Genomic DNA, 20,666 nt, shown 5'->3' with positions numbered 1-20,666 from the left:
TATACTTATTAAACCTAAAAAACAATTCACAGCCATTCATCATTTAAAATATTATTCATAACATTCTAGATAAATACTTATTGTACCTACATACAATGAAAAATTTAGGAAAACTGCATCGTCAAATGTTTTAACATGAAAAATATTAACTAAATTAACTATCACAGTTGAAACATCACATTTTAAGGATTTGTCACTACATATCCTACAGATTATTAAAATTGATATGATACAAAGTTCGTTTATAAATTTTTGGTGATTTTTATAAAAAATTGCATTTTATGAAATGCGCTTGTATACCTATATATGCATATCAGGATCACTGTTTTATTACAATTAAAAACTTATCAAATTGAGCGTCCCTTCTATGATGTGTACAAACCGAAATTTAAGTAATTTAAACACCAAGTGTAAACATCTTCTTCATTTGAACAGCACATCGGATAAACTATTACTGACTTTGTTCTTTTGGCACATAGTTGACATATTGCTTCCACTTTCCTCTATAACATAAAAAAATCATAAATTACCACCTAAATTCATAATTGGGCATTGTTTGTGTTTAAAAGGAAATTGGAGTCCCTGTAGGATTAGGTACTTCCTTTAGGGATGAACTTTGTAGTTTATGTATTTGCCTGCCTACTTATTACATATAAAAGACGTATTTGTCAGATAGGTACTATTAATTTAGTATGGTGATTATAGCGTCCAAAAATGTTTTCATTAAGATTTTAGTTGGGACAAGTATGATAATAGTAGTATTGAGACTGCATGTGCATCAGTAGTGTACTCCGGTAGGTATGTGATGCTGTCAAGCTTCAGTGCTAAGCATAATATGTTTTAGTAGGTGTATGAAAAATACTAATCAAACATTACAAATTATAATTCGAATGAAGGATAGGTAGGTACTGAATTTTTCATAAACAAGAGACAGATAAATGAGAGAGATAAACAATTAAAACAAACGATTAGAGTAATTTAAAGTTGAAAAAGTTACAAAAAAAGATTATAGGGAAGGGGTAATTTACCGGGCTTTCAGTATGGTCTATGGTATAGTGTGTCATCATTTTGGTGCAGAAGTTACCATTTTGAGGAAGTTAGACTTGCAGCTTGCAATTTTTATTGCAGATTATCATAAAAAAATTACAATCAATTTTTGCAGTCAACAAAAACTTTTGTCCACATTTTTAACAGAACCCTGGTGTAGACTAATTATTCATAGGCATCCGACATGTTTTTTATCGTTTGTACTGCTTTATACTCATCATAAAGTCGTCAGTCCTAAGACTGGTTGCACACGCACCTCCGCTCTTTCCTATCCTGAGCTAATTTTCGCATTTACCTAAAATTAGAACAACCCACATTCTCAACATTTTGCGAACAATAATCTAATCTATGTCTACCTCTACTCCTCTTAACTCCTGTTTCTGCCTTTAGTATGTCTCTGAGTAGACTTTCATGCCTGAGAATATGTCCTACCAATCTATCTCGCCATTTTTAATTGACTTCCATAGACTCCTTTCTTCTCCTATTCTTTCTAATACCTCTTCATTTCTAACCTTCTCTATCCACGTAATCCTCATCATTCTCCGGTAACACAATTTCGTACAGCGCGACGCTCCAAACATACACCATTAACAAATTAATCGTTCGCGAACGTAGAAGTGACTTCTTTTTATTAAAGGCGACTCGACCCCGCGCTATCTGTTACTTTATATCCCCACTACTCCTTCCGTCCTGACTTATCTGACTTCCTAGATACCTAAAATAAGCGACTTCTTCTAATTTTCGGTCTACTATCTTCATATTCGCTCTTTATTTACTTTTTTTTCCATTGCATACCAGTAGTTTTGTTTTACTTTTATTTATTTCCATACAATTCTGTTTTGTTAATACCGCTTTCATTTTATTGAAAGCTATCTCTGACTCCTTCTTGCTAAATACTAATACTGCTATATCATCTGCAAATCTAAGCATACTACTCTTTTGCCCCTGTATATCTATTCTTGCAGAATTAATATTAAAAAAATTCTGAGACATATGATAAAGTTAATGCTAATTCAAAATCTCATAAACACAAGAGTCATGTATTGCGTTCATATTGAATATTATACAATAGGAATACAAATCGTTTTGGCTATTAACCAGAGCAGTGGCGCAACTGATGAGACTGCAAGCCTTGTGGCACAAGGAGAGGAATGGACCTCGTGGGTCCCCGCTCAGGATAATATTGAATATCTGACTGTAGTTTTCATTTGGAATCAATTTTTTTAATAATGATGGTAAAAAATAAAGGTACATTACTCTTGAGAAAAATTTACATTTTTCAACAAACCTAGTATGACTACAAATCTGTTGAGACTGATATCTGATTATTTTATTTTGGGTTTTACGCCATGCAGAACTTTTTATGAAAACTAACCTTTTCAAAAAAAAAGTTTCCCATATGGTGCAGATTTAATTGGGCACACTATGTACAAAACAATTAGTTTTTATCGGGCAGTAATGCAAACACAATTCAAGATCTTTGTTGTTAGTTAATGCTTTAGCAATCTTCTACTGTACGCATCAACTATCTATTCCATTTCGCACGGCTAGTTCCGTTATTAAAACATTTTTTCTTATTTAACGTGTTTTATGATTTTAACAAAAAAAATATGATGCATGTGCACCATTCCCATGTTTTTTTACCTTATTCTGATCGCAAGTTTTGCTACAGATCTCAATAAACACATTTTTCTTTTCTTAAATGGATAGCCCTTAAAGGTTTTTATTTGCCTATCCCTAATACGTTAAATCGTCACTTACATTGCTTTCACATTCTTTAACCATGTCGGGATTTAAGGAGTTGTCATAAGGCTGTGGTCGAGGTTTGGCAAAATCAGACTCAGCGTAGATTAGAAGAATAAAAATTACAGCAGCTTTCTGTAAAAAGAAAAATTGTACATTAATATAATTCAAAAATTAGAATGACATAATTTTCATGTTGTACTAATTACGTTTGCTATAAGACCTAAAAGAGGTAGGTATGTCTTTATAGGCATTTATTTCAGTTTCCACGTGGATCCCATACTTAGTGCAAAATTTTTTTTCGAAACATTCGGTTTGACTTTAAATTCATATCGTGCAAACTTAACGTTAATAACGGCCTTCGGGTATTACGTAAAAGCATTGCCGGCCCGTAGAGCGACGCTATAACCAGGTTCTACTGTATTTGTGGAATATATTTTGTAAAAAATGAGAATGACCGTACTTTGGTCTTCTTTGGCATTTTATTAAACACCAAAATTTGGAGGCGCTTTTTACAAGGTGATATTTATTAAAAAAATAAATAAATTACTATCATTCGTAAGCTGTATTTCAGTTAAAAATAGCCCAAAAGTTTCTTGCAACACTAAAGATACTTCAGGTGAGTTGCATAGACTAAAACTTTATTTAGAAAGCACTTTTAGTACCTACAGTAGTCTAATGCCTATACCAAACCATTTCATACAGATCAGTGGATAATTATTGTGTTATAATGCAGCGCTTCTTAAACTGTGTTCCATGGAAATCACTGAAGGATTTCGTGAAACTCTTTTTCTAAGAAATTTAAGGCAAAACAAAACAATAAAAATTGGAATGAAAAATGTATAGGTATATGAAAAAGTAATACCATTTGTTTCTTCAAAATTTAAAATTTGAAATACCATTACACGTTATTTTTAAGTTACCTGAAACCCATATGAACCAATTTTGTATAAATAGAATGTAAATATTTCAATATAAATTAGTCTAACACAATGCTCACTCTTCATTGGATGCTACAATAGTGTCAACCATCCGATGCTGCAATAGTGTTAATTCAACATAGATGCACAAATGTGTCCAACGACGTTATAAAACCTTTTTTTTTTTTCAGGACCACAATTTTCGCCTGTTTCATTAAACGACTACACCTCCCAAGCTACACTATTTAGTAAAATCGGAAGATGTCCCTTTTCGGAAGTTCAGTCGAAAATATATAAGGATTGGGATTGTAATAGAATAGCCATGAAAAATCAAAGATGCACATTAAAAGGCGAAGCATGTAAGAAAATGTGCGAATATATGAGAGTTATTGAGGCTAAAATTAGGAAGAATTAAGGTTACTTTTAATAGTGTGGCTTGGAAAACAAGATTGTTGAAATGAACTGTTACGAGGGTTCTACCTTCAACTTTTGCTGTTTGTGCCGTTTTTACATTTCAATACAAAGCGGTATTTGTTTCCATAATTTTGTATTTAAAATATGCGCATCGCCCCCTTATGACGAAGGTTGCACTACTCGCATCGCAATAGGACCCCCTTCTACATAAAAGTTATTATATTATGTTTCCCATTCCACAATTTGTAGATTGAAGAGAAGTTGAAATAAACTTTACGACAAACCATCTCCTTAATAAGATATTCTGTTTAATTAACAGTTTTGATGTTCTTTTGGCACGTTATACTTTAGATACTTGGCGAATGCGAGGTACGCCGAAAAAAGAGTAAGATTTCGTCAGTCAAAAAATAGCGATACATGCTATATTACGTTACAGCCATGCATACAGCGTATAATATAATGTAATATTGTAGCGAGCACGAGTGTGTTTGTGTGCGATCGGGCACACGTGTGGGTGAACGGCTTATCGGTTCGCCGACTAGCCGCGGGCGCCTTTTTTGATGTGCACCGTATTTGTAAATGTGTGTCGTACCTGCGTTCTGGGAAAGTAGTTAAACAGTTCAAAGAAAAAATAAACTATTCGGATGTTTCCAGAAGGTTCCAGAAAGTAAACAAAAGAGTATTTAAAGGAAGAGACCGTTGCAGAAGTGAATCCAGAAATAAATTGACAGTGATGACTGTGAAGTAAATAGCGCAGTGAATAGTAATATATCAACAGTAGTGTAAATAAATAGAATAATTCATAACTTAAGTTTAGTAATAATTTAATAGTGTTTTTAAGTTCTTTAAGAAATAATTGGTGTAAATAAATAGTTTTTGTCGTTATCAGTCTTAGAGGTTAATTTTGTTAAACCCACGAACATTACAATATGTTATATTTTATTTAATTAATTTATAATGTAATTTTTTTTATTATTATTGTTAATTTATTTTTTTTTGTGTCTGTTATTTAATACATAATATATAGTAAAAGGAACTTCGTTCCAACCAGGTGTCCCACGGCACCTTTTTTACTTTTTTGTTTCTCCATATAATTTGCAGTACCTACATGTAATGATATATTATCATTAGCTTAAAATGTAATACTTGTATGTTATTTTAAAGGAATTTTATGCCAGTTGAGTCAATAAAATAAAAAATAAGAATCTTATCTTATACTGTAAATACGGATATATCTGTATGTCACAAATCTTGAAAAGTAGTGCAATATAAATAATTTATTTTAGTTTACGATTAATTCATTATGTGCTATACACACACGCATTTATAATTAACAAAATTTAGGTCACATAAGATATGTGATCTGATTGAAATAAAAATATAAAAATGACCTTCAAGTAGCAATTTATAATACTCATGGGTTTACTCGTTTACTATCTATTTCGTAACAAGTTTTAAATTTAAGAAAAAAAAAAGTAGCGGAATCGGTATTACATAATCTAAAATCAACTGCTTCCCTATATTGGACGTTACTAGGTAGGTACACTGATCGAGTCGTAAACAGCAAAAATTTGTTTTGATGTAGTCGTTTATCTCAAGTTTAAAAAACTACCGAATATATACATGAGAATGAAATAATCACAATTCTTCCTTAAGTGGAAACGGCCAAGTAAACATTTTCCATATTAAATCATAAGATAAAAGCAAATACATGCCAATTAGCGACTTTGTTGTAAAGTTTTACCTACGTTATCTATGTGTTTACTTTTTTTACTAGTGCAATACCCCTTATATCATTAGGAGTAACTACAGTGCGAGACAAATTCTACAAGCGTTTGTCGTTTATACTTATGTTATTAGCTAGGGTTACTAACATTTTTGTTATTAAGATTTTCAGTAGAATAAAGTGTTGTACACTGAAGCGAAATTCAGGACATGTTTGTACTGTTTATAGACAGAACAATGCAAGGACCAAAAATTAGAAGAAGTGGCTAATTTTAGGTGTCTAGGAAGTCAGGATGGAAGAAGTAGTAGGGATACTCGCGAGCGGTTAATTTAGAAATTCGAAAAAAGATTGTTAAAGGTGTATGTTTGGAGCACGGCGCTGTACGGGTACGAAACATGGACAGTGGGTGCGGCGGAAAAGAAAAGGTTAGAAGAGTTCGCAATGTGCTATTATAGGCGAATGATGAGGATAACGTGGATAGAAAAGGTAAGAAATGAAGAGGTGTTAGAAAGAGTAGGAGAACAGTGGACTCTATGGAAGTCAATAGGAAATAGGCGAGATAGATTAGTAGGACACCTTCTCAGGCATGAACGTTTAGTCAGAAACATATTAGAGGCAGAAACGGGAGTTAGGAGGGGTAGAGGTAGACCTAGATTAGATTACTGTTCGCAAATAGTTAAGGATGTGGGATGTTCTAGTTTTAGAGAGATGCGAAGATTAGCTCAGGATAAGAAAGAGTGAAGGTGCGTGTCCAACCAGTTTTAGGACTGACGACCTTATGACAATGATGAGACATAAGCGATTATACATAATGGCTGGACATTATCTGCTTGTATTAACTAAATTGTGTAAAATTTTGATAAATTAATTACCTACCTGCTTTATATCGATACTATTTATAATAATAATGAATATAGTCGAATGTCGCATAAAGTTAAAAGACGACGACATTACTTAACAAAAGCAGCAACCATAATTGACTTAATCCCCAAACAAAGTTGTGGTTACCTCTTTCTTAATTTTATTCAACTTTTAAGTAGGATATATTTTTCTTAACTCTACCTATTCCTTTAATATAAAATAAACTATAATTTATTGTGTTTTATTACTTTAGCCTAGTCTTACTAGGTATTTCGTAAAATCACTAGATTCTAGATTACTTTATTAATTCTGTCCCGATCCCTAAATTATTTTTTCTAAATTGAGAAGATAGTACCTACACATAATATCTACATTATTTACTTTGACTGTAAAGTAATATTATCTACTTTTACTCGTAAAATATAATTGGTTGTTAATATAAGAGCAACTGAAAATGTTTAATTGCTTTTACTTTTACACTGTGGTAAAATTCAGGACATTTTGCGCATTGCAGAGGGTCTTAACATAGCACAGGACAACAAACAATAAAAGGAGGGCGTCCTTCGCAATGCAGGACGATCGGCGACCGTAACTATGGTCATACACGTAAGTTCCTGTATCGTACAACAATTGAGTTTATAAGTTACTCCCCAATAGTCTGGTTGCAATTAGTGAATGTTGAGAATTTTTATTGAGAAAGAATCTATATCAAAGCAGGGGAGATGGGGGAGAGGGAGGCAAAGGCCAGCTTGCACCTACATGTAAATCAAAAGAATTAAACTTAGTTGTTTTAGTGAATATAATATAAAACGAACGTCAATCATCATAACATGAAGTAGACACCGTAAACCTAATGTAAATAACATTTATAATCGTTCATCGATTAATATATGTATGTAGGTTATTTATTGCTATTAATCAATATATGTACCGCATTCTAATATTCATCCAGCTCGACATCACAGCGAGCAAAAAAAAGTTAGGCTGTACCTACATTTCGCAGGATACTAAGTAATATCCTTATATTCACTTAACATAACAACACACTAAACAAGTAACTTATTTTATAAACAAATGTGAATTAAAGGATGGACGTTTGAGAACTCGCATGTAACTGTTTCGTTATAGCCTTAGTAGGATTTTTGTTTTCGTTTTGACGTTTTTACTGTATTTTGCTTTTGTATTGAAAAAACAGTATATGTTGTATGAGAATAAAAGTAAAACAAAAATACTGGTATACGAGGGAAGAAAAAGTAGGAAAAGAGCGAATGTAAAGATAGGAGACGAAAGATTGGAAGAAGTAGCTGATTTTAAGTATCTAGAAAGTCAGATAATTCAGGACGGAAGGAGTGGTAGAGATATAAAGCAGTGGATAGCGCAGAGTCGAGTCGCCTTCAATAAAAAGAAGTCATTTCTACGCTCGCGAGCGGTTAATTTAGAAATTGGAAAAAGATTGTTAATGGTGTCAGACATGGTTTAGCGGTTTCGATCTCATTGGGTCTCGTCAGCACATCGAAGACAATTCCGACAGAACACAGACCAGCCCTACCTGCTGCCTTTAAACAGCGTTTTATGAATGACTACGAACAGCGTAATGATCGCCATCTGCAGAATATTCGACAAGGTCCAAAGAACTGTTTGGTTACGTGTCAATCACGTAGGGGTAGTTACACTATGGGTTCAGTTCGTCAATGTACATATGAACCTTGTCTAACATTTCTGAATCCCACAAAAGTAGCAATATTCTGCAGGTGACGTTCATTACGCCATTTTTAGTAATTCCCGAATAAAATTCTCCACCTACGTAAGTAAGCAGTAACATATTCATCAATAACTACAGGTATTGTAAATGAATTAAACAATTGAAAGTATATACTTTTGTTAACATTAGATATCATATTTAGGAATTAGTTTTTACTTTTTGCAACAAAATAATTATTATAATATCCATGTATCTACATACATATGTAAGAAAGGTTACACTATGAAATGTAGAAAAGTTAAGTGTCTGTTTATAACATTTATATATTTACAGTTAGTAAAATAAATTACGACTTGGTATAAAAATCAGGAATGTATATTTAGAATTTTTGTTCAAAATAAGGAACAGCAGTATATTAATACATTGTGTTTAATGACATAAACATATTGCACATGGCCGGGTTGTCCATTTCGTTATCGTAATTTTAATTGGTGAAAAGTTCTGCCTTTTTATTGAACTGTGGACTTGAGATAGTCATAATCCGGATTATTTATTCAACTGAGTTTATAATTAATAATATACGTAAATTTATTACTTACGGATAATTTTTCTAAAATATTTTGTGGAAGGGAGAATTTTTAACAGCGAAGGGTTTTTCTTGAAGAAATTTTTTTTGTAACAATCAATTTATAAATAAACAACTCGTTATTGTAGGAAGTTAGTTAGTTGAATTGTAAAGTTCATCATTGGGATCAGCTAACCAGGTCACGCAGACTGTTTTATTTTTTAGTTGGCACATTTGTTGATAAATCTTAATTGTTTAAGTTTCTGCATATTTTTTTGCAAAACTTCGCACTTTATCTGTATATTGTCAAAATTTATTTACATATTATGTTTTTGTGCACGGTAATAATTTTGATATGCACTTTTTCGTTATTTATTTTTTATACATCGTTATTGAAATCTTTTTTAATTGAGGAAATGGTAAGTTAATGCGAAGTAAACTGAACGCATTTAAAATTATCCCATTAATTCTAATTTTTGAATTTCTATATCTGTTTCTAAAATTCGATCAGATTTTTGAATGTTTGTTTCAAATGTGGTAGTTGTTTTGCAATATCTTTATAACACGTGTTATTCAACTTTGCCACATAATAAAAATACAAAATTTAGCAAATTTAAACATAAACAGTTCAATAGAAAGGCGCTTTTCTTATTTTCTGCGTTAGTAACGTCGATGACATATTATATCAAAGCTTTAAAACGAACCTTTCTTATTGTTAATATAATATAATCTTTATCCAGTTTCTAAATTGTGTGGATTGTAGAGAATTGTAAATGTTAAAAATGCAACTAACTTGTAATATAAAAACTCCATCAGATTGATATACCTTCGTATTTCTTCCGAAGTTGCAATATAAAAGTTTATAACCATTGTAGGTACGTAAAACTAAAACTAAATTTAAAAAATTTGTACTTGACTTACATTCAATTAACTTGAAAACTGAGAAAACGAAAAGTATTTTTCTGAAAATATTTCATAACATTTAAAAAAGAATTAAAGAGTTCAGTCTGTTTTAAAAAAATTAACTAAAACTTTGAAAAATTAGATTATTGCAGATGTTCATATTCTAAGAAACTAAAACTATCTTCTCAAAGCTGATACACGGTATAGATTCTTTAAAAATTAGGTTCACCACAAATTTTACAGAAGTCGTCGAAAAAAAGAAATGAACTAAGTAAACTTAGATCAGCATGCATAAACTAAAAAAAGTTACCTTAGAAATTATCGCCATGTCGATATCTAAACTTCAAGTTGGAAGAAATAAACGAAATTACCAAGAAATAAGGATTTCTAGCGTGCTTTACACTTTCAAACTCAAAACAACTGACAACTGGATTGGCTCGATACTGAATTTGTGTACATTTTATAGTGATATCACCCTTGTTACGTACGAATAAAGTTCGAATGATCACGCTTTAGGCTGTCTGCATACCAGTCTATCAGGAAGTAAATAAAATTAAAGAAACGCCAACATCGTTTACAACACTGATCGTTTTTTTCGTTTTTGTTATTTTGTGTTACTATCAACTCTTTACCTCGCGCATACCAACCGGTTGATTATGGTTTAATTAGTTTTAATTATAACTACATACAGCGTTCGATGTACTTTTAAAAATTTCCCTTCTTATGTAAACATTTGAAAACTATCAAAAGGACTTCGTAAATGAATAATGATAAAATTAGAGACATTCGCAAGGTAAACTAATTAGTTTGACCAATAAAACTTTCGAATGTAATCACTCTTATCTCTTTTCAGTTGCTAAAAAATATGTTTATTTTATGAAGAATTCGTATTTTGTAATAAGAAATGTTTGTTGTTCATGTGCCCCTTTCCAATATGTACATAAATAAAAAAATTCACATGTACACCTACAGCCTTCCTAATAGTAGGAGGTCAATTTTATCTGAACTCTGGGCAACCGTTCCACCGAATTGGAATTTAGATACAATACATATCTGACATTAAATTTTTTTCTACGCACGCACATAAATACATGTATTTGCATTAAGTTTATTCCTTATTTACTGTGATGATTTTTGAGCAACTTGGGTTGCCCATCTAAAAGCAATTATTTAGTGTTCTACAAAGTATTACCTAACCTTACATAACGTAACAAGATACATTTTAGAGTATTTTTTGTTACTTGTTTTACCAANCGTTTTTTTGGTTAGTCAGCGCTCTTTAAGTTCATAACATTCGCTTTTGCACTTTTTTGCAATGATCCTTAATAATTTTCCGTTCTCTTGACACCCACAATTTGACTAAATGTATTAATTATCATTTGTCGGTATCGTGCAGAATAGTTTATATTTCCTTTCAGAACACGTGTTCATTTTTATTATATGCAGCATTCCTATTTATATTAATATTGTTTTTGTAATCATTAATTTAAAAATGTACTATTTATAGCATTTTACAAACACAAAATAAGTTTGCAAAAGTATTTTAAATAAAATACAAAATGTTTTTCCCAAAAACGTATTTAAATGCTAGATCTACAAGGAATTAGAATTAATACATAATAATACTCTTAAATAAATATTATTTGTTGTTAAATAAACATTTAATGTATATAACTGCTCAAATATAACAAAAAAATTAATTTAGCTCTATAGTATAGTAAATATACATTATACTATAATATATGAGATGCCACTCACTGCTGACTGTATATATCGATATGCGCATGCGCGCTTTTCCATCGTCATAGCTCATCGCTTCGCGAAACAAAACGTTACAAAACGTGTTGTTTCATGGCCTTGAGATATTACTCTCATCGAACCCAAAAAAGTTTCACTTCAAAAAACATTTGAATATCGCCGCGATTTTTTGTATAACCCCATATTTTGTCATTCTAAGCTATTTTTTCCTATAACTTTTTTCGATTGGAACCATATTTCACATGGCTAGCATTTAAATAAAACCTTACTTTTGTATTTTTGAACACTCTGTAAAGGAAATCAAATTTGGATAAGACAGACGATCTTGTATTAAAATAGGGAACATGTTTTGTTTGCAAAATTTTTCAATTAAGCTTACAGTTTGGCCGCAATGAGCATATTTCGTACTTTTTAGACCACTTTATATGAAATAAATTAATTTAAAAATACTAGGAACCATAATTAATTGATTAATAAAGCTAGTTAGTATTGCGGTTGACAATAAACTCGTTATGAGGTACTTATATTGGATTGTTATGGTTGTCCATAAACTATATGCCTGTAAAAGAGGCTATTCTGAACGTGAACCATACCGAGCCGCTCAACTTGAACGTTTCTCAGCGGGTCGACCCATCGACCGATTTACCGCTCATTTCCTGCAGGATACAATAGTTCGGAACTTTGCGTGGTGCAACGGTCAGTATGTGGCAGAGAGGTGATACCTCTATATAAAAAATTGACGGTTTTTGAAGATTTTGCAAATTTTGCGCTCCTAATTTTTTGAGAGAACTTTTAACCGCATGGATAGTTCACATTAGCAGTAAAGAAAGACGTGGTTAAAACTTTATTTCTAATGGATCAATATAGCCAGAAAATCTGCTACGTATTGTTTACTATTTACATTTTTAATAATAAAATCTCATTTAGAAAAACGATCCGGAAAAAGCATTTTAAAAAAGTTAGGAAGCTTATTAGAAATAACAGTACAGGCCACTGAATCTACAGCTTTATTACCATCTGTATCTGCATGAGATAGAATTCACAAAAATTGGAGCTGAGCGTTACTAGAGACAATATCATTTACTACGTATCATGTTTTCATTCACTGAAAACTGTATTAAAATAGGACTAATATACTTTAAATACTACTACAAGCTTGAAATTAAATCTTTAATAGCCAATTAAACAGATAGAAATAACGGCAATTAACGAAATCCGGTTGCTACAACATTCTGCTTTACATCGTATTTAAATGTCTAAAAGCTTAATAGACACTAGCCTAAATGACTTCAAATAATAAAAGAACTAAAATGAATATTTCATTTCAATTGTTAAAAAGATTGTGTAGGGCCCAAGAATAAAACGTGGTAGGTTATGTGGGGAGCTTCAAATAGTGGCTGAAACAGAGCAGTGGTAGTACACTAGGGCTCCAAGCTTCCAGAGGGTCTCTCGTCCCAATAAATATAGAAAAACAAAAGTTTTAATTTCACATTTCGTAATGTAATATGTAATGCATGCGAGCTATTATAATTGCGAAAGAAATAATTAAGTATGCTACATGCTTAGACATGCTAATTGTTTAAGTACAACCAACGAAAATAACTAAATGCAAAATATGCATTTTTAAAATATTCTTTTCAAATAAATACTTTTTTGTAGTACCTATTTAAGTAATTTTCTATATTTACTTAAGTGTAAAATATTTTTTAAGAAAACCTTACACGCATTTGTTCATTCATTAAATATTAGAGTTTTTCTAGACTCATAGTGGTGTTTGCATTATATCACCAGTTGCGAAGATTAAGTATGATTCATATTTTTCTATTTAAAGTGATTGAAATATATTGTTTCTATGTTTTAGTTCATCCACAAATAATTCTTCTATATACTTCCTTATTTGCCTTTGTCATCCGTTTTAATTGGAAAAAAACACAGATACCAAAATAGTTTGTTTAACGTGAAAGATGAGAGCCAAGATAGGGTTGCAAATAACTTTATTGATGTAAAATCAACATCAATCATTTTATATCAAAATATTTACAACAATATTTGTTTCCGATCTTTTACAAATTGTAATAAGAGAAAGAAATAGAATCCATTTCTTTAACTTTGGGTTCATCTAATAAGTGATGTTTTTCGAATCGTTTTCTAAGAATTTTGTATTATACGCATTTATTAGCACAATATCTTGTAGTTTTCAGTTTTACAGAGCTGGCGTATATCAATTCGATATTGTTTTGCGGGCTGTTTTGTAATGGTTCATCGAATTTCGTAGTTCCTTCCTAAAGTTACGAAAAGTGGTGCTGATATCAATTTTCACTTCAAAATTCTATGGACAATTACACTGAATCCGAATCCAACATTATAGATTATCCATTTCCAAGGAGTTTTTTAGGAGCATTTTACAAACACAAAATAAGTTTGCAAAAGTATTTTAAATAAAATACAAAATGTTTTTCCCAAAAACGTATTTAAATGCTAGATAAAAATAGGTATTTTTTATTTTGTATTTGCATTTAAATGCAAGTATTTCAAATAAATCACATCTCTAATTCTAACATACTTTCATGGAAAAACCACAACGGTTAAATAAATTATTCTTTAATATTTGGCGTATGAATAATCTCCTGCAGGTGTAGAATCCTAAAAACGATTATAAATTCAGCCGACTAACCCATTAAGTTGTTAATTATTATGGTAAATTCAGCCAAAAGGATTTTATAGCTCTCAAGAATAAATTGTATATTCGACAGGTTTGCACACAGACAATTGCAGAAAATAAATGATACATTAGATATAACAACAGCGGTCAAGGCTTTTTCCCACTATACCACTGCTCTTGCAAACATAAACCTGCCTTTTGATAAGTTAGTTTTGAAGTTTTAGTGTAAAACTCTAAAATAATTTTAAAATTTTATACAGCTATATACATAATCTTAACTATAGGGTTGTTTGGAAAGTCATTTCGTTTTTTCCCAACAGAGGATTTAATTGTATTCTTTTGCACCCAACTTCACATTTAAGCCGTATAATTTTTATATGCTTTGAGAGCTCATACAGCAAGGCTTATGTGTGAAAAATTCCAATTAATTCTACGCAGTAGTTTTTGGTTGGTGCCCTTTTAAATATGGAGAGCGATAAGCAGCATTTTCGACATATCTTACTGTTTTACTACAGAAAGGGTAAAAATGCTGTTCAAGCCAGAAAGAAATTGACTGATGTGTATGGAGAAGGTGTGTTGACAGTACGCCAGTGCCAGAACTGGTTCGCTAAATTTCGATCCGGCAATTTTGATGTCGAAGATGCACCACGTTCGGAAAGGCCGGTTGAAGCTGATAAAGACGCGATAAAGGCATTAGTTGATGTGAACCGGCGAATAACAACACGTGAGATCGGATTGAGGTTAAATTTATCAAATTCAACAGTTTATGATCACTTGAAAGGCCTGGGATTATCCTCGAAGCTCGATGTATGGGTTCCCCATGTTCTCACAGAGAGAAATCTGTGTCGCCGCATTGACGTCTGCGATTCGCTTCTCAAACGTCACGAAAATGATCCGTTTTTGAAGCGCATCATCACTGGGGACGAAAAATGGGTTGTATACAACAACGGCAAACGCAAGAGGTCATGGAGCAAAAAAGATGAACCGGCTCAAACCATTTCCAAAGCCGATATTCACCAAAAAAAGGTGGTGCTGTCTGTTTGGTGGGATTTTAAAGGAATTGTTTTTTTTGAGCTTTTACCGGATAACACAACGATTAATTCGGAAATCTACTGTCATCAACTGGACAAACTGAATGATGCACTTCAACAGAAAAGGTCAGAACTAATCAACAGGAAAGGTGTAGTGTTTCACCAAGACAACGCGAGACCTCACACAAGTTTGGTCACTCGCCAAAAGCTTTTACAGCTTGAATGGGATACAATGCTACACCCACCATATTCTCCAGACCTGGCACCATCGGATTATTATTTGTTCCGGTCACTCCAAAATTTTTTCACCTCAAATGAGGAGGTCAGTTTTTTGCCAGCAAAGACCAAAAATTTTATGAGCGTCAATATATAATTTAATAAAATATTTGTTTATTATACGAAAACTGTCTTTCATTTCCACAAAAAAAACGAAATGACTTTCCGAACAACCCTATAGAATTGTACAGAGGAGGATGGAAAAAAGAACGGAAGAACTATTAGGGGAAGATCAATTTGGGTTTAGAAGAAATAGAGGAACGCAGGAGGCCTTTCTAGCTTTACGAGTAACAATAGAGAAAATGATAGAAAAGAGTGCGTACATGGGCGTACTCAGTTTCTGCCCTGTGGGGCGGGGGCAAGTCAGATTTTTTAAGTCAGATCATCCGCGGTTGTTTTATCATACACACTGCACAAGGGCCCTACATGAAACATTAGGTATATGTAGTGCAGTGTATAAGGCAAACACTCGCAAATGATCCTGCTTTATAGGTAGTTAAATAAATAAAAGTAAATTTGACTATGCATTTTTATTTTAATTGTTTAATTCGTCGCTGAGGCGGCGGCTGGCAACTGTAGCACTTGCTCACAGCGTGTTTTTTTATGGCAATTGCACCGTGTCTAGCACGCGGTTTATTCAAAAGTTAGCATACAAGGCCTCGTTGACACTTTGATTAGTGATAAGGCAAGTTCATACATTTTCTGCGAGATTTCCGGTGGGGGGATGTAGTTGCCCATCCCTGTACGCCTGGGTACGCTCATGAGTGCGTACATAGGGTTTGTAGATTTAGAAAAAGTTTTTGACAATGTTAAATGGGACAAAATATTAAATATACCTAAAAATGTAGGGTTGAATTACAAAGATAAAAGAGTGATACTTAGTTTGTACAAAGAGCAACAGGCAGTTGTAGAGTTAGGGCTGCAACGTAGAGAAGTAAATATTAGAAGGGGAGTCAGACAAGGATGTATATGTCGAGAACGCGATCAACATGATTAAAGACAGTATAACTATAGGGATAGATATGCAGGGGCAAAAGATTAGTAGGCTTAGATTTGCGTATAATGTAGCAATATTAGCATCTAGCAAGGAGGAGTTAGAGGTAGCTTTAAACAAAATGGAAGCGGTACTGTATGAAAATAAACAAAAGTAAAACAAAAATACTGGTATACAAGGGAAGAAAAGTAGGGAAAGAGCGAATGTAAAGATAGGAGACGAAAAATTAGAAGAAGTGGCTGATTTTAGGTATCTAGGAAGTAAGATAAGTCAGAACGAAAGGAGTGGTAGGGATATAAAGAAAGGATACCGCAGGGCCGAGTCACCTTCAATAAATAGAAATAACTTCTATGCTCGCGAACGGTTAACTTAGAAATTCGAAAAAGGTTGTTAACCGTGTATGTTTGGAAAAGAAAAGGTTAGACGAGTTCGAAATGTGTTACAGGCGAATGATGAGGATACCGTGGATAGAGAAGGTTGGAAATGAGGAGGTATTAGGAAGAGTAGGAGAACAGAGAGCTCTGTGGAAGTCAATAAGAAATAGGCGAGGTAGGTTGATAGGACACCTTCTCAGGCATGAAGGTCTAATCAGAGACAGGAGGGATAGAGGTAGACCTAGATTAGATTACTGTTCGCAAATAGTGAATGAAGTTTGTTCTAGTTTTAGGGAAATGCGAAGGAAGGGGAAGAGTGGAGGTGCATGTCTAACCAGTCTTAGGACTGACGACCTTATGATGACGATGATAACAACCATATTTAGCATAAAAAATTATTATTATGTGTAAATTTATAGCTGAAAAAACTTAAAAAAATAGTATTTCCTGAGAGGAAGTCTCTTCAGTGACTTCTCTAGGAAGGTCTTGGTCCTTTTATGCTCTTTTGGATTTAGACAAAATAGAGTTCGGGATTTCTCCTGGAATTCTGGTGGGAGGGATACCAGTCGAATTATGACAAAAACAGTAGTCTATTTCTTCGTTATTCGATGCAGCATAATGGTCCTGTACGTACATGCTCCAAAGACAGCTCCTCGCTTCTATTGTCGCTACCTTTTGGAACAAAAGAAGCGTTTTGCCACTTCTACTGTTGTTGTATATACATATATATACAAATGGAGGAATAAGAAGAATGACAAACTTTTATCTCCCCCTATTTCTCTTTTTAAGCAGAAATAAGAAGACATGAGGGGGAAATAGAGTTTGTTATCTCTCCTTATTTTTCCATAAACAGATTTACCGCAAATGTATTTTCTTATTTTCTTAATTCTGTGGCGCTTATTTTTTAGCCTTCAAAGATTAATGCATGTAGACCACACAACCCCATGTAGCCGCCGAGGCCAACTTCTCCGTGATGGGGGGACCCCTCATATACACATTATATTTGCACATACAACTGTTAAAAGAAAGTAATAGACATCCTAAAACCGCTTCCCCTATCACGTGGATGTTGGCCTCAACGTAGAGACTACGTAGGATTATGTGGTTTATTTCTATAAGTCTCCGTGGACCTAATACCTCGTCTTTTTCCATCATCGGAAATCATCATGGTGATACAACAGCACAAAAAGTTATTCCTCATCAATCTGAGGTTATCTGTAGTGGGTAAAGTTAATTTAAAAATTAATCAAGTATTGCATACCTTTTGTTATTCTTATTCATAAGAAATAATGGGCTAACATTTTCCAATGACCTCGAAAAACAAAAAATTATCTATCGCTGACCAATTAATGGAATTAATTGATCTTTCTGACCATTTTCTAACCTTTCCCAGATCGTATCAGCCGTTTAGATCCCCATTTAGACCCCCCAACAAAAAATCCCTGGCAAAATATCCTCGGACAAAATTTTCCCGGACAAAATATCTCCAGACAAAATTTCCCTGACAAAAGATCCTGGACAAAATATGAATTATTTTCATAATATTGCAGCGAGCACAAGTGTATTTGTGTGCGTTCGGGCACACGTGTGCGTGAACGGCTTATCGATTCGCCGACTAGCCGCGGGCGCCTTTCTTCATGTGCGTCGTATTTGTAAATGCGTGTGTCGTACCTGCGTTCTGGGAAAGCAGTTAAACAGTTCAAGGAAACAATAAACTATCCGGACGTTTCCAGAAGGTTCCCGAAAGTAAACGAAAGAGTATTTAAAGAAATAGACGATCGCCGAGAGAAGAAGGAATAAATTGACCGTTGCAGAAGTGAATCCAGAAATAAATTGACAGTGACAGCAGTGAAATAAATAGCGCAGTGAATAGTGATATATCGACAGTAGAGTAAATAAATAGAATAATTCATAACCTAAGTTTAGTAATAATTTAATAGTGCTTTTAAGTTATTTAATAATAGTGTAATTTAATAGTTTTTGTCAGTCTTAGAAGTTAATTTTGTTAAACCCACGAACATTACAATATGTTATATTTTATTAAATCTGAGTAGTTCTCTGAGTCTTTTTGTCTTCTTGGGGATATTTTGTCGGGATTTCTTTGTCGGAGAATCAAATATAATGGAAACCCTTTCAGATGGAATTTTTTCCTCCATATACTGCTGTTAAAAACTCTAATAAATACATTATAATGCGCTAGTGCATCATCATGCATAATCTACATTACATTTCTGTTCGTTCTTAATTATCGGAATTGCTATTGAGAGATAAAAATGTATTTTGAACTTGAACATTTTATTGTGCTCGATAGGCCCAGGGTAATCACTATGTACTCCTTCAATTACATTATTAATTAAGGAAAACATTATTAATTGTAGGAAAATATTTATCGTTCCTAAAACAACTCAGGAAATATATAACGTCTTGAAGTTTTGTCGTGTGTCTGCATATAAACGAAATTTTTATAATATTATTTGTGTCCCTTCATTTTAATGCAACAAAGCACTCACTTGCAATTAATTACTAATTTTCGAAAATTGAGATGATCATACCCCAAAGTTCAATGTTACATCCCATAAAACCACTCGGTATATTGCTATCAGTAGTACAATTTTTGTGAGAGAAGTTCTGCATAAATGAAAAATTTGTTACAGAATATACATATATATGGAAATATTTTTTTTTAACTCGAATATTTCATTGTTCCCTTAACATACACAAACACACATCTAATGTTTTACATTATTTCCAAACTCTTTAACCAGGATTTTTTTCTCTAAATTCGAGTAAGGGTTTTACATTATAAGTTGTCATTAATTCGAATACCGATTAATACTCAATTATTCAATATCTCGAGTTTTTAAACGGTAGGTAGTCAATATTATATTATTGAAAACATCAAAAAATGCGGTTGGATTTAGATCTTACGGTAGGAAAAGACAAGATAAACGAAATATGTGACGTCGTGATCTGAAATTGTAAAGGTACAACGTAAGATACATACGTAAAAGCGATGTTTTCGAAACAAAATTTAGAAAGAAGACGGTAATGCAGACATTCTTCTAACTCAAAAATAATTGTTTGGATTTAGGAGGTTCGAGTTACGGAAATTTGAGTGTAATTCATTAAAGAAAAATTAAATTTTTATGATTTTAACCCGGTACCTAGCTGACGCCTAGATATTGAATTGGGGTAGCGTGGAAGAGGTTGTTTAATAAATAAATAATAATTGTATGAGAATTTGTGTACATGATCCGATGAGGCCTTGGCTACTGATATTGGAATTTAGTTGGTAGCAAATGTTAACGGTTGAAAGAAAGTTTAAATTTGATTGGTTGGGAAAACTACAAAAAATAACTGAGGATAAAGGTACAGATGAGAATGAAAGTACGGCTGAAGAGGACCTTCATTGGTCCTAGAACGGCCTGAGGTAGAGGGGTTTTAGTCGGTAGGTCCGAGGACTTCTTCCTCGGGAATCCGGCACTACCCAGTCGTACGGACGGCTGGGTGTCTTTTGAATATTTCCCCTCTTCCACGAAAACATAAAAAAAAAATGAGAGAAAAAAAAAGAGAGACTATGACAGAAGGTATAACAATCTTGATTAATCGTAAGTTAAAAATTAGGTCAATTGTAAATCCATTATTGGAGCTGATAAATAATGAATTATAATACCTTAGCGGTATTTTCAA

At 32.9% G+C, this 20,666-nt stretch overlaps 1 protein-coding gene across 1 annotated transcript; it reads right to left on the bottom strand.

Annotated features, from left to right (window-relative positions):
- LOC108745184 lies at nt 1–10,537 on the bottom strand. Its single transcript, XM_018481307.2, has 3 exons — nt 10,192–10,537; nt 2,809–2,925; nt 1–503 (listed from the first exon to the last, which is right to left on the bottom strand). The coding sequence occupies exons 1-3, from the start codon at nt 10,207–10,209 to the stop codon at nt 366–368; spliced, it is 273 nt and encodes a 90-aa protein (XP_018336809.1). The 5' UTR covers nt 10,210–10,537; the 3' UTR covers nt 1–365.
- Nucleotides 10,538–20,666: the final 10,129 nt, after the last annotated feature.

The sequence above is a fragment of the Agrilus planipennis genome, unplaced genomic scaffold (genome assembly GCF_000699045.2).
Source record: "Agrilus planipennis isolate EAB-ADULT unplaced genomic scaffold, Apla_2.0 scaffold4, whole genome shotgun sequence".
NCBI lineage: Eukaryota > Metazoa > Arthropoda > Insecta > Coleoptera > Buprestidae > Agrilus > Agrilus planipennis.
Note: the sequence above shows the minus strand (reverse complement) of the source record. Positions and strands in the feature narration are given on the sequence as shown.